Source organism: Ptychodera flava, chromosome 16, assembly GCF_041260155.1.
Source record: "Ptychodera flava strain L36383 chromosome 16, AS_Pfla_20210202, whole genome shotgun sequence".
NCBI lineage: Eukaryota > Metazoa > Hemichordata > Enteropneusta > Ptychoderidae > Ptychodera > Ptychodera flava.
Window position 1 is genome coordinate 17,136,807 of NC_091943.1, and position 16,028 is coordinate 17,152,834.

Here is a 16,028-nt window from a genome sequence, read left to right on the forward strand (position 1 = left end):
CAAACCTATAAGTCCCCCCGGACGGTGTCCGTGGGGACTAAAAAACAAAGTAAAATATTTATGAACCTGTAATATATTGACCTCATATATAGATATTTATATTTATACTCTTTCATTGTTCATTTTGTAAAACCTTTATGATCAAGATCACAACTGGGATACGATTTCTTACTTTAATATATATATATATATATATTATATATATATATATATATATATATATATATATATATATATATATATATATATATATATATATATATTATTATTATTATTATTATTATTTTATTTCTTAAAAAGCGCACTACACTTCGTCTCAGTGCTCTGTACACAAACAATGAAAAGAATAAAAATAAAAGAAAATCGAAACATATCATTAAACACAGTAACATTCCTTAAAAGATCAGTTTTCAACTGGCGCTTGAAGGATTGAACCGAACAGTTTAAAATAGCATTAGTAAACGCTTGTTCATTCCATAATATTGGAGCAGCAACTGAAAAAGCACGGAAACCATAGTTTACAGTAGTGTTCCTCGTATCACGCCGAATTAACAATAATTTATCAGAGGAACGGAGAACACGTCGTTGAACCTGAATATCTATCAGTGACTTCAAATACTCTGGACATATATATATAAAGGTATAAAATGTCATACATGTTTCACTTAGTGGTGTGGTCATTCTAAATGTTATTTCCCAGATGCAATACACTGAGATATTATCTGTAGATTCAATTTCTTTAAATAGATTAAAGTGTTGAGTAGTAATTATTTGTGATGCAAGTCATCCTGTGAAAGTCCAATTTACTATAAAAATGTAGGTACGTAATTCTGCATGTCAGTTTTTATTTGTCTATAAAGTATTGAATAGTGTCATCCACTTCACACCTGGCAGAATCTGTGCACGCAGTGTGGTGTTGTAATGATAAAATGTTTGATGATATTCTGTTTTATTATGTTCATCTAGGTACCTTATACATTTAAAAAGGTAATTTTTTTTATCATCCATCATTCTGATACCCGTGAGAACTGTAGCAAGTCAGACAAGCTGTCTTTTGTCTGATGGGTTTTCATTAAGAATAGAAAGACTGGGGTGACGGAAACCTCATTACGTACGTCTACATGATAACCTAGTATGCAGAATGTGTTTAATAATTATACAGTAAGACCTATTGAGATCCCTTGATTGTGTGTTCTGAACAGGAACATCTGGGCAAGGTTTTGTAGGTCGGTGTGACGTTATGTATGTGCCATACGTTCAGAGCTTATATATATAATGTCAGCTTTCAGAGTGAAATTCTGATGATAGTTTTTCATTGAGTACATGCAGTCTCCGTCTTTAGTCAGTCACGTACCAAAGTCCCTATTGCCTGGTAGTGCTGACACTACATTTCCTAAATATGGACAAAAAAATCTGCCTTCTCTCTTTTACTCTGTATCTTAACTCTATTTTTGATATGTATCATTGCTGAAGTGGTTGGGGGATTATAAGACTTGTTGAATTGTACGGCGGTGTTTATACATGTCTCTGAGGTGCCCATCAATAGGAGTTCATGTTTCAATGGCAGTTTGGTTGTTACACTTCATCGATTGCAGTCTTTGCAGTGGGAAATTGCAATTAACCCTCTGAGTGCAGTAATCCTTTACCCACATAATTTTAGTGCAACATTTTACCAATTTTTATGAAATTTTCTGTTCTTTTTACCAATAATTTCGGACCAAATGCACATCGCATGTCATTGACTGCAGTTATTCATCAAACTTTTGGCAAAATTATGAAAAAAATTGTCTGGGTTATATTTTGTAAAGGTGACAAAAACTAACTTTGGTGCTCAAAGGGTTAAATTGAAAGTCGCAGCAATAACCTTTAGATTGCACCAATATTAAAGGTATACTGCCACCTTTTCCAATTTTTGCCACAGTTACCAGCGAAAGAGAAAATCTAATCAATCACAGATTTTAAGCGGGTGGCCGCTTTTTAAAAACATCGCCCTCACATGGGCATTTTGAATACCAAGGAACGCCCCTTTGACCATATATTGGCCTATGTAGATTATCGATGACTGTGTACCTTTAAACTTCTACATTTTTTTTACGCTAAGGATAAAAGTAATATACAGTAAGCTTTCTATTGATAAAGTCAATGTCAAAACTTGCATGAAATAAAATTGCCTCCACAGGCACTTCATGAACTCACAACAATGCAATGAATGTAGGTCATGGTCGGTACGGTGAAAAGTAAATTTTCAAATCAATGTCAAAAAGGAGAGCAGCTCATTATCAGAATGATCGACTTATAGCAGAGAAGGAGTATATATCCAGTATCGGGACAGGTTGACGAAAGTCACATCTCGCTGATGAGCAATGCTTGTGGTGATTGGGTGAGTGATCTTGCTCCCGTATTTAAATTGATGTGTAATGGCTTCCCCGTAATTGACAAATTGAAAATCAGATTGTGAGTTTGATACCGGGTTCAGGTATTACAGCAACTGATATACTTCAGTGCATTGCATATAGATCCGGGCCACACTTGCGTATAATTTTCAAGAGCGTGGTGGCTTACAGCGAGTGTATCAAAAACATTTCGTATGTATCGAATGACTCCTGGGCTCTCCAACAGTGTGAGTGCAGGAAAATTGCCAATCAGACTTTCGAGGCAGCTGTTTAATGATTAGAAACAAGTTCAGGGCTTTGAAGGCGTGTGACCGACAATATCAAATAACCCCTAGTAAATATAGCACACTTTATCGTTCTGAGATCTTTATATTCAAAGCAAATACCAGGATACTTGAAAGTTATATTTTGGAGGGATTTTAAGACTGCAGTGAAATGAAAAATGTCATTTGAAGGTGAGGAGTTCAAATTTCAAACCCGCTCCTTTTAACAACTTTCAGGTTCAAGGGTATTTATAGTCAGGTCACAGGCACCTAATGTGTTTCAATGGCAGATGTGAGTATTTAAAAACACAAAAGCCACTTGGAAAATTTTATATGAGAGCTGAATTGTTCACTGCTGAATGGTGTGTAAGTTTTTATACTGATGTGTGATGTGTTTGCAATATTGAGGATACTGATTGTGCTATTCAGAATTCTTCAATTCATTTTTAATCCATATATAAATGGACATTCAGTTGTCATCAATCGACCAACCTGCATGTATCTCCCATGTCACATACAAAAACTGAGTCGACAAGCACAAGTGCCAGGTACATTTGCACATGTTGCTGTGAGTTACTAAACTGAGAAACCATGATTGGTAAATATACAGTCGACCCAATGTACTGAAAAGTGTAGTACTGCCATTACTGGAAGCATTTAACCCTCTGAGTGCCAAAGTCAATTTTTTTTCACCAGTAAAAATATTCCCCAGTTAATTTTTTTCAAAGTTTTTTCCAAACTTTTAATAAAAAGCTGTAACCAATGAAATATAATGTCCATTTTTTTTAAATTATCAAAAAAATTAATAAATATTCATAAAATTTGGTAAAGTGTTGAACTAAAATTTTGGTGGGGAAAATTACAGCACTCAAAGAGTTAAATTTTTGGATGTTCCTTATGGTAGTGTGTACCTCAAAAGAGAAAGGCTTACACTTGTGCTCATACTTTCCTTCGATACTTTCAACCATTCTCTCACCAAATCCAGAGTAAAAATTAAAGCTGCAAGCAGCGTTGGCGGGGCCCAAGCGGTTAACATGGTTGAAAAATCTTGCACTAATGATATTATGTGCAAAATTCGAGCTTGAGAAAGTAGGATTTTGAACATCATCTAATAGTAACTGTACGTTTCACTTGAAATTTAATATTTTACGTAAAATCCAATATGGCGGCCAAACCACGTGACCGATCAAAACGCATTTCGCAAACTTGAAAGACATCACACTTAAGATGGTATATGCAAAATTTCTGTCAAATCGGTGTTTGTTCGGGAGAAGAAGATTTTTAAAGATTAAATCACGATTTTCGAAAAATCCAATATGGCCACCAAACCACGTGACCGATCAAAACGCCTTTCACAAACTTGAAAGAGATCACACTAAGGATGTTACATGTCAAATTTCAGTCGAATCGGGGTGTTGGTTCTGGAGAAGAAGATTTTTGAAGATTAAATCACAATTTTCGCAAAATCCAATATGGCGGCCAGACCACGTGACGGATCAAAACGCCTTTCGCAAACTTGAAAGAGATTACACTTAAGATGTTACATGTCAAATTTCAGTCGAATCGGGTATTGGTTCTGGAGAAGAAGATTTTTGAAGATTAAATCACGATTTTCTCAAAATCCAATATGGCCGCCAAACCACGTGACCGATCAAAACGCCTTTCGCAAACTTGAAAGAGATCACACTTAAGATGTTACTTGTGAAATTTCAGTCGAATTGGTGTTTTGGTTCTGGAGAAGAAGATTTTTAAAGATTAAATCACGATTTTCGCAAAATCCAATATGGCGGCCAAGGTCACGTGACCGCATGCGATTTTATTGGCAAATTCTTAAGACCTTAGGCCATGCTTGCTATAAAAAAAATTTCAAATCGACTAGACCCCTGGGTCTTCTGGAGAAGCCATTTTTAGGTTTTTGGAAAATCCAATATGGCCGCCAGGTCACGTGACCAATCGAAATTTGTATACCCAGGTGCACGAGATCTCATAGGTACCTATTAGCCCGCAAGTTTCAGAAGTTTGTGGTAAGCGGTGTTTGAGTTCTAGGTCGACAAAAAAAGAGCGGAAGGGAAGAAGAAGAAGTAGAAGAAAGTTGAACTCCTATAAAACCAATAGGGGCCCAGCCGGTCGGCTTGGGCCCCTAATTACAGATCACCCTGTAAAATTTTGTACTTAGAGAAAACCATTATATAAATAATGTAACATTTGAGGATACTTCAGTGTCCGAATATTCGTCCGCTAGGGCATTCTACTTTATGTCGTTCACCCTGTTCCGTGTATAGACCTCTCTTACTTTAAAAACAAAATGGAGTGCGGATACTGAAGGTAATAGCATGTACTGGCTCTGAAAGACAAGGGAAAGTTTACGAGCGGCATTAAAGACAGCTTTTAATGACATTGCCAAGTAAATGGAGACAGTTGTTTGCAATCAAGTGTTCTTTTCACAAGCCAGCCTCTCCAAGGGGGATCAGTGCAGGCATTAAAAAGCAGCACTGCTAGAGCAGAAAACATCACATAAAACTTAATGGTGTAGCGCCGATCCCATGTCTGTTCAGGACAGTCAAACATTTGTAAGTTCACGAAGTTGACGTTTCTGTGAGCAGTATAGGGACAAAGTGATCCTAATGAGGGTTGTTACGATCAACATGAACCAGGACAAACTTTATTTGTGATAAAGTCCAGAAAATAAATCAAGAAGGATGAGTGTGCTGCCAGCTGGTGTTCAGGAAGTTGGCATTTATGAGTTTGGGATATTTTATGCAGTTGAACGTGAAATCTTTGTGCTGCTTCTGTTTACATTAATTGCCAGGGAAACAACACGTTTCCTGAAAAAAAGTCATTTGCTTTTTCCACTCCAGTGCCTCATATTGTATTCAAGCATGCAGCTGTATTAATGTCCATCTGTTTACGCAAGACACACATATATATGAACCCATGCATGCAATGAATATCCAAAGGCCATGACCTTAGCAGTTACACCCTACAAAATGAGGAACAGATTCAAATCCAGGAGGATACGTTGTGATTGTTATCCAGTACCACTTTAGGAAGACACATCTAAACCATAATATATGTATTGTACATGATATTGTGTATAACCATATGTGTGGGTCACGTGATCAACAATTACAATTTTACATCGACGTACCCATATTATCTTGTTTTGAACATGAAAGTTGAAATTGTTAAGAACACTACAAGTGAAGTCACAGCCTACCAGTATCTGAAGTCAATATCAACATAGAGAGTAGAAATCTCGTTTGTTCTGTAGCATGAAAATCAGCATAGTTATGAAATACAATGAAACCTCCAGGAAGTTGGGGTCACTGATGTGCACAAGTTGCAGAAGTCTTGAGGTCTATTGCCACTATGGATACAGAACAAATTAGTTACAATAGCCGCAGGCGCACATTATATAATGAGCCACAAGTATGATTGTCCCAGGTGCACACGAGGTTCTCAAACCAATGAGTTCCATGGTATCATTGCCCCAGGTGCACATCATGCAGGTTACAGACCAATGAGCTACAAGGTACTATTGACCCAGGAGCGCACCATAGTTACAGATCAATAAGTTAATTTCATTATTATTGCGCCAGGTGCACACTCAGTTTACAGACCAATGAGCTAAGTGGTATTGCCCCCTGAGCTTGCCCCGGTCACAGACCAATGAGTTATGAGCTTGATTGCCACTGGTGCATAATCGTAATACCATCATTATACAGACCAATGAGATCTTGAATGAAGGTAGAGTGTAGTGGTAATCACTTATCATGACCAACATAACTTTGTAGTGTCTCAAGAAGCAATTGTATGCTCAACAAATTAATGCATTGTTGGTTAAAAACACTCCAGCACAAAACAAGAAGGGAACAGTGATTCAAGTTTGACTTCAGCCAATGAGAACTGCAGTATCTGAGTCATGTCTTGATGGCATTTATTACCTGCGTGTGTAATTACCGAAAGAGACCTGAAGACGACACAAAACGAGATTTAATAACGTCAGGTCTGACTGAGCACTCACGATTTACAGTCTTATTTCATACTTGAAACTTCCTGGACAATTTACAGATTAAGGTGTCTTTAATATTTATTGACCAATTACCGTCAGAGTGCCTTGTTTGCTTTTGACGATAAAATGCAAGACACGAAGGTTTGATCGCAGGAGATACAATGCTGCTTCTCATAAAGCCGCGAGTGGTGACTTTGACGGCCCAGTTGTTTCAGTTGATTGTATTAAAAAGAGGGGTTTGCTATTTCAGTGCTTGCAAAATTTGATTGAAAAAGTAGCTGGGTTACAGATTCTCATACTTTTTCTTTTAATAGCTAAGGAGACGTGTGTGTGTTGGCCCAGCCATCATGAAAACTCAGATAAAAAAGATTACCAGGGAATGAACTGTGCTGGCTTAATGAAAAAAAAGAATTTGAGCTAGTTTTCATTTGAAATCTAGGTAAAGGGGAAATTGGATTGTGTCTACAGAATCATAAGACGAAAAGTGCTCAGAATATCAGGTTGATTCACTAGCCTCAGGATGGATTTGAAACGGGGTTGTCATAGTGACAGCGTTGTGCAAAATACCATTAATACCATAGACTTTGGAAAATTTTAACAAAAAGACTCCTGCTGCATAGTAATCATTTTTCAAACGAAATTATTTTGTCATCTAATAATTTGTAATTTAAAAACAGATGGTGGCCATTCTCAAAAGCAAAAAAAAAGTGATGTTATCATGGCAATGTCATAATTTTAATATTTCTATCAACCTTGAGATAGACGAAGTCATGGAAACTGATTTTTTTTAGACGGCAGGTTTCATTGATTTGACAGCAGTTTTGTCTCTTAGAATAAGCCACAGAGGGATAGAGATAGTGGGACTGTGAATAAAAGCGGAAATCAGCGGTACAAAATTTGCATACTCGTATTATTGTCTTACTATGAAAATTGTTGTTGCTTTCCTGTTGTATGGTAAGTTACTTGCCCAGAGATAAAAAGGGAGCTTGCAACTTGTTTCTAGGAAAGTGATACATGTAAAAGTTAGAGGTCCTTTTGTGTGTAATTATAGAATGCAAAGGAAATAACATATGCTGCCACTGAAAAACAACCAGGAATATGACCATTTTGTATGTGTGGGTAATTTGGTTTTGTGTTTACCTACCTATTTGCTTTTGGTACAAGAGTGACTATGATTTGTCTATGTACGATAAAAAAAAATACATTTTTTCACAAGTATCTTATAATTGTGTTGTGGCATACAACTGCCAGTAATGACAGCTTTCTGGAGTTTGTATGGTCACAAAGAAAGTCGTGGCACAATATTACCTGTGAATAATAATCCACCAATCAAAAACTCTCGCTATTCAGGGGTGAGATATGTGATCATTGTGTTTTGGCATGCTACTGTCCATGATGATGGCTTCAAAGACATCTCTTCACATAAAAAGCGTCTAGCTGGAACAGGATTACCGGAATAAAAGGTTATACAAATCACGAAAGTGTCATTAGAGAGTGTTCCTCGGGACAACCAACTGTGAGACATGTTTTAACAAGTACATGTAAATGCAACAGTTGACTTCATTTACGCTGGTCGTGATATGCACATTTACTGTAATACCCATCTGACAAGTTTTCACGGTGACTGAATAAATAGCACTGCCTGCAGACAATTTGCTATCAATGATTTGCAAACTGTCATGTCAGCGCTACAGCGCACCTCATCATGAACACAGTGTTACAACTTTGGACTCCCGAGTGGTAAATTTTGCATTAGAAGCAATTTGTTGGCTGTTAAAAAATAGATGGCAGAAAAATAGGAAGAAGAATGGCAGACCCAAAAGATTAGATGGTTTGGATGAAAATGTCAGCCAGACCCAATTTGATGGTTCTGATGAAAGATTAGTCACAGAAGCATTAGAGGGGAATATCAATTACTGTATCACGGTCAAAGAGGTGAAAGTCCACAGAGCTATTGCAAAGTATTTGGCATTCAACAAGTACGGTACGATATAGAGAGAGAATCTATCACACCTCATGCCTCAAAGTCTAAAAGCACACACCTGGATGGCTTAAAAGTTACATATGATGGACAAGTTTTGAACCAGTGCACATATTCAAGGCGAAACATAAAGTCTAACCATGAGATATATCTACCTACAAAGCACTGAGTTTACGAATGAAAACTGTATTAGGATATATCTTGTCAGCAGATGCAAGACCAGGAACACAACACGTTTCTCCTGAAAACAGACCCGACGATTTCAATGCTTGTCAATCTCACGTAACCTCAAAGCTGCCCACTAGCCTTTTAGGTAACACTACTGAATCTGCTTGAGGTGTATAGCCCAACTTTTTACTCTGCTGGGATTGTCACCATAAAAATTGATGGTGAAAAACTCAATAATAGAGCTGTCAGGGGTTTGTCCACTGGACAGCATATTGGCATTATGACACATTAAACATCAACAAGGTAAAAGTTTCAGTGATGCGATAAGTAGGACACCCAGTTGGATCACTCCCTATTCAAAAGATACATACACACGTGTACACATGAGGTGGACATTGATAAGACGTCTCTGAAAGGCATTAATTTACTTTATGAATTTTCTAAAGAAGCAAATGATGATTTTCATCTGGATGCTGTTCTGACATCACAGCGAAATCGGTCACGGTATATCGCACACGTTCTGATGTTAGGGAACAAACAAGGAACTCAGAACCGGTATTACCTGCCTTTCAGATGTCGGTGTTTCAATCAAAATCCCGTCACCATAATCTAGAGTTATACATTCCATATTTTTAGAGGGAACTGCTTTCAAACTCCCCGTGATAAATCATTTCAATAAATACGCATCATGCTGAGTAGCAATACAATACACAGATCCATTTTCAATCATTTTGCAAACCAGTCTTTTTGAAATTAACTCTAAATTAAAACCAGCACGAGGCCTTTCAGCTGTCAAAAGATTTAAAAAAAAGAAATAAAAAAGTTGCGTGCCATGGTTGCTGTGTTTCAAACTTCACTGAAAATTCACAATAAGCTTGTTTCAGGCGACGTTGTTTAGTTTTCTTTACATTTTAATATTTCCAAATGAAAATTTTTATCTCCTGTATTGTTGATAGCGGCACTATTGACTTAACTTCCACGACTGCACTAGTTTACCGTATTCACACGTTCTTTTACAATTTGCCGGATTATATCTTCTTTGAATCCTTTCAAAGCTTTCAATATATATAGCTCTTTTCTTAAAGCTAATTCACTTTCCACAAAAAGTGAACCAATCAAATTCATTTGCTTTTTCTGACAAAGTTTAATGTACTGTGACATTTAAACAGGTACATTATGCTCTTGTGAAAATTATAAATAAATTGCAAAGTGTAAAACACACCAATACAGAATGTACTTTTATCAATGGCTACATTTGTTTTGATAATAATTCTAAATCGGATTGTTTGTGTAAAAGACCTTTTCGGTGCGTCTTTACACTGAGCAACCTGGTGTTAAGGATTTACAAGCCATTGAAAAGTTTCTTGCCTTTATTCTTTTATTTTGTATGACATTTTATGACTCAACTAGTATATGTACTTTCTGATAAGAGTAAAACTTTTTTCAGTTGCGTATTTGCATTGCAGTGGATGAAAGATGATATGGCTATGCTGCTACGAGCCAGGGGTATCGTAACATTTACACTGCAAAGCATCACAGTCTGCGATGCGCATCGGAAAATCGATACTGTCAACAACGATACCATCAAAGTTTGGTTGCTCCGGAGCTTAGTGAGTCAGGCAAGCTCCTCCAGGGAGAGAACCTCTAAAGTAAATTATCCGTCTATCAGTCTAGGTGGTATGCAAATGAGATAAAATATCCCATGCCGCAATTGTTGAGCACACATTGTTATCAAAGTTCCGGGAAGATATCAACAGATGTTATCTATGCAATGGACACTTCCTGGGACTCAATTGACAACTTATGAATCATCTTTCAGAATCTTTTGATCAGATTTCAGAGAAGACGTGTGTTTGGATCATTAACTTTGCGTAGCATGGGGATGTGGAAATAGAACACATATGAGTTTGCGAAATTAAAACGGTGGTGTGGATGTATCAACGTGATATTTCACATGCAAGACATGTCTCGGAAAGTGGTAGATGCTTGTAAAATCAGTACTTCCTTGCCAGTAGATCACCAGTGTAACAATGCATAGCCATGCACTTGATAGCCTACAGCCTGTTGGGGGCAGCTTAATTTTTGCAATTTTTGAACTTATATCAGGCTTTGGTCTGCTCTCTACAATTGGCCAAATAACTTCATTTATTTATCTCTTTATTTTAATTTATTGAAATTTCTGCTCCCAAGGTGGGCTTACAATCTGGGCAGGATAGGGCCTTGTGTACCCTGTGTGTTTTTAGCTTTCCTTTTGATACAAAGAATTCACCAAGATTACAAAACCTTCACAGACAATTGACAAAGAAATTGAACCAAGTCAGACATTTATGCATTGGTAGGTTGTTCTCAGGTTGAAAAAATGAATGTCATGTTATTGTAAAATCTTTCTGAGGTTGTTCTCAGAAATGAAAAATATATGTCAGTGATGGGACAGTAACTGTAACATTTGTCAATTAGTTTATCTCTTCTTGCTATAAAACATAATACATTGTCGCATTCTTCTCCCTAGGGTACTGTTAAATACAAAACATTAAGCTTGCCAACACAGTATGTATTATGTAGAATATGCTAATGTTGTTCTTGACAAAGGAATCATGTCCAGTGAAAAAGTTTAGTTTTCAACATTAACAATGGACATTTGTACATTGAGGTTGTGTGAGGAAATTTAACTCTAGGCTTTTTTAAATGGTTTGGGGTAAAAAAAGCAACTGTATTTTACTTATAGAACTGAAATGTTTGAATATACACTGGTAAAAGTAGAAGATAATGGCACTTTAAAGTGGTGGATATAAATCTAGCTGTGTACTGTGGATTTGAAAGTTATTATCAGTACTGTGTACATATTTTGTTGACATAATCAAATCAACATTAACATCAGAAAGTGGCACGTTCAGCATGAGGTGAAGCCCAACGACTCATTTGGTTTTTTTAACTATCACATTGAAAGCAGAGAACAAATTTGAACATCAAATCATTTTCATTTTATCTTGCAGTGTAAACCAGGACTGGGTACAAACGCACTCTATCAATTATTGTACAATGAACCCAAGAAGATCTTACTACTGGGCGCCGGTTGCAGTACTGTGTCTACTCGAGTGGCAGAGGCAGCCAGAATGTGGAATCTCATTGTGGTACGACTTTTTTAATATTCCTAACATCAATGATAAAACTGGATGCTTGTAACTTTTGTCTTTCAAAAGGGATCGAAAGCTGTCACCTGTTAATTGTTTAAATGGTTTTTGCATCATGGTAAAAGATACTGTAGTTATCTTGTACACTGAAAAATGCAGTCGTTGATTGTCAAACTGCCTTCTCAAGTGTAAAGTGCAGGATCCTGGCCACATTAACATGCAAAATTCATATGAACCATAAGATTTGTATACTTAGGTAGTAATTAAGGTAGAATGCACCTCGAAAGTGAAAGACTTAAACTTTTGCTCTAACTTTCCTCAAGGAATCTTTCAATCATTCTCTTTCAAAATCAAGAATAAAAATAGGGGGTCACCGTGCAAATTTTGGTACTAGAGAAACAAATTACCCAAGATTTACCGATATTAGAAATTCAAAATGGCCGCCATCCCTGTGTAAACTCTATGGAGAAAAATACAAATTTTCGAATTTCGAAAAACTAAGCTGGTAAAAACTTTTCTTTCACCAAGAGCTTTAAAATGAACCCCCACATGTGGTATATCAGAACAGAATTGTAAAAGTTTGAGAGTCCGAATGTCTGTCCCCAAGGTGCGTTCTACCTTAAGCTGGGTGGGGGGACATACTGATATTCAGACTTTTTAACAATTTATATTATGATCTACCTCTTTTGGGGGCTCATTTCAAAGTTCATAGAGTAATTAAAGTTTTGACCGGGTTATTTTATAAAAATTGAAAATTCAGTTTTTCATCCCCTTAAAGTTTACGTATGGATGGTGGCTGTCTTGAATTTCAAATATTGCTAAGTTTTTAAGTAATTTGTTTCCATAGTACCATAATTGCACGGTCACCACCCCTGCCCCCAATTTTTTTTCATGATTTTGAAAGAGCATGGCTAAAGTTTCATCAAGAAATTTTAGTAAAAGATAGTCTTTGAACATCAGTTCAATCATTAACCTTCGCTTGTTTTTTTCCTTTTAGTTTATTTATCTGTTACAGCCAAAACTAAAGAAGAAGGATTCACATTTACACCAATTATTTGACAATGCCATATGGCCAGGAACAGTTATTAAAAGCTACTGTTTAGGAGATTAAATATTAGTTTACTCTATGGATGATTTACTCTTTTGATCAAAGTTTCCTTGAAGGGCCAGAGAAGCTTTGATCAAGACGAAAAAGTTTCACTGACGGTCCTTAATTTCCATGTGTGTTCTGATTAGAAAGGTATGACTGGTGTATTTGTACTGACAAGTGGTACAGTAACTCTGCTTTGGCCAGCTTTGCGTCTTTCATCATAATGTAAAGTCTTTGTGACTTGTACCGCAAAACAAACATATAAAGCCAGTGGGGACTTATGACAGGTTTAATAGACATGTACTCGTTGTTTTCAAACTACAAAGACATTTATTTGTTTGGCATGGAGTACTCTGAGAAGGAATTATTCCTAGTATTTCAGAAAATAGCTAAAAGTAAATCGCAATTTCCTTTAGTAGGTCTTGCAAAATTTATCATGAAGGAAGACTACAAATATCCACTACATTTCTCCTGTCCGTTTCACAGTTATTGCCCCCCAAGGTATTAAAAAAATTGTCCATGGGCATTTCCAAGGAACAGATGAAATAACAGTTGCACTTCTACAGATTCTGAGTTTGCAAAATAATTAAAGGTAGTAAATGCCTTGAAATTGAAAGACTTCTTCAATTTTTGCTCAAACTTTTCATATGTTTACAAACTTTGAATAATTTTCTTGAAATCAAGAATATGAATCAAAGGTCACGTCACATGCAAACTTTGATACTGGAGAAACAGATAGTTACAGACTTGTGAAATTCAAATTGGCCACCATCCCTGTGGTGAAAAATTCCAATTTTTAATAATCACAAAAAATAAGCTGGTGAACATTTTAGTTACTTGTTACTCTATGAGCTTCAAAATGAGGCAGTCTTCAAGTGGTAGACCAAAATAGTATTGTCATTGAAAGTTTGACAGTCTGGATATCTATCCGCTAGATGCATTCTACCTTAAACAAACTATGTGTATTTGCCGGAGGCTGTCAGGTGTAAAGCAACTGAGATTTCCACACTGTGGAACTCTGGTACATGCATTAAAACATTTCCTAAATGATGCGAAAAATCAGCCTCCGGTTTTAACAGAACAAACTACAGAGTAATTGTATAGAAATGCATCGTGAGGGAATTCTCTGAAAGAAAGTTGTGGTAGTCGCAAAGCTACTTCCAATTTCTGCCCCATGCCTTTTCAAAAATTGCAAAAATCTCTATTACTATACTACTGTACACTGCATTTGGTGTCTAAGTCTGCCTTTCTCTTCACCAATAGAAACAGCACTACTGATAATTGCAACATGATTTAGGGGTTGGGTTCAATAAATTTCCCCACGCCAGTTTACATCCCTAAGTAGAACAGTTTAACCCTTTGAATGTTGTAATTTTCCCCCCATAAGTTCAGTGCAGCAACATTTTACTGATTTTTATGAATCATTCACTTATTTTTTTGATAATTTTGGACCTAATGGATATCATATTTCATTGGCTACAAGCTTTTATAGAATTATGGCAAAAATCAGAAAAAAAAAATGTCTATGGTATGTTTTATAAAGGTGACAAAAATTGACTTTGGCGCTAAAAGGGTTAACTTTAGGTACAGAGAGAGTCTAACCATACTTTCACAGATTTAGCAAATTTTACATGTATCGCGTAAGTATTAGTAAAAAATAATACATATACATGTAGCATTTGACAATATCTGTCAAAAATGTCACATGTAAGACAGATCACAGAATATTAGCTACTTGTTTTTTTATCCTCTAGACTCATGTTTTTGGTTCTGCCAGTTTGCAGAAACGATCCACCTTATTACAAAGTTAAATATTTGTCATTTTTTAGCTCCCATAGCCATATGTATATATGGCAATGGAAGCTATTCTTATAGGCTAGGGAAATGTCTGTATGTATGTATGTCTGTATGTCTGTATGTCTGTGTGTCTGTATGTCTGTATGTCTGTATGTCTGTATGTCTGTCCGTCAACATCAAAAACTCCAAACCGCTGTACATTTCATCTTGATATTGGTGTGTACATGGATGATGGGCTGTAGATGAGATTTTGTTCAAATGAAGTTGTCATTGCCAAAAATATGCAAATTAGTGAAAAAATGTAAAAACAGTCAAAATTGAAAAAACTCAGTAACCACTGAGCAGATTACATGAAAAATTAGCATGTAAGTACTTTGGGCTGACATGAAATGATTGTGCGAATCTTGGGTCAGTATCTTGGACTTGCTATTTTCATGAATTTTTTTGTAATTTTCTCCATTTTTGGTCAAAAATCTTCGTCTCTGAAACCACAAGTCCGATTGATTTGAAACTTGGTATGGAAGTGCATAGGAGTGACCTTTCCCAAATTTGGGCAAAACCGTGTTGAAATTTGCGTATTTTAGTTTACACGTCCATAGACTCCCATGTATAAGGCGGATCTCCATAAACTCCCATGTATAAGGCCACGAAAAATAAAAATTTAGTTTCTCATATTGCAAAAAGGATGTAGTGACACAATTTTTAGTCCCAGTCGATGAAGTCCAGTGGGCTTATAGATTGGGTCATGTCCGTCTGTTCGTCCATCCGTGAGTCCATCCGTTCATGCAGATATCTCGGATATTTTGACAAAATGTCACGTGACCTTAGTGACCTTTGACCTGAAATATACATATTTGTCCATTACTCAGTAACCACAAGTGGTACACCCTTCATATATGGTATGATGGGACACCTTATGACGCCACATATTGTACCTCATTAATTATGCACATATCTAATTTTGAGCGAGCCAATAGAGCTAGAGGTCTGATTTTTGGTATATAGGGATAACTTAGCAAAACAATTTTTTTGACAAAATGTCACGTGACCTCGGTGACCTTTGACCTCAAATATACATATTTGTCCATAACTCAGTAACCACAAGTGCTACACCCTTCATGTATGGTATGATGGGACACCTTATGACGCCACATATTGTACCTCATTAATTATGCGCATATCTAATTTTGAGC

The 16,028-nt window shown here is 36.4% G+C and overlaps 1 protein-coding gene across 2 annotated transcripts in view; it reads left to right on the plus strand.

Moving 5' to 3' along the window:
* LOC139114159 (gamma-aminobutyric acid type B receptor subunit 1-like) overlaps nucleotides 1-16,028 on the plus strand; it is a 220,276-nt gene that overhangs the window by 145,449 nt on the left and 58,799 nt on the right. For both annotated transcript variants that reach the window (XM_070675721.1, XM_070675722.1), the window contains exon 2: nucleotides 11,811-11,948. In XM_070675721.1, the coding sequence (XP_070531822.1) occupies nucleotides 11,811-11,948 (138 nt within the window). The remainder of the gene's footprint in view (nucleotides 1-11,810; nucleotides 11,949-16,028) is intronic.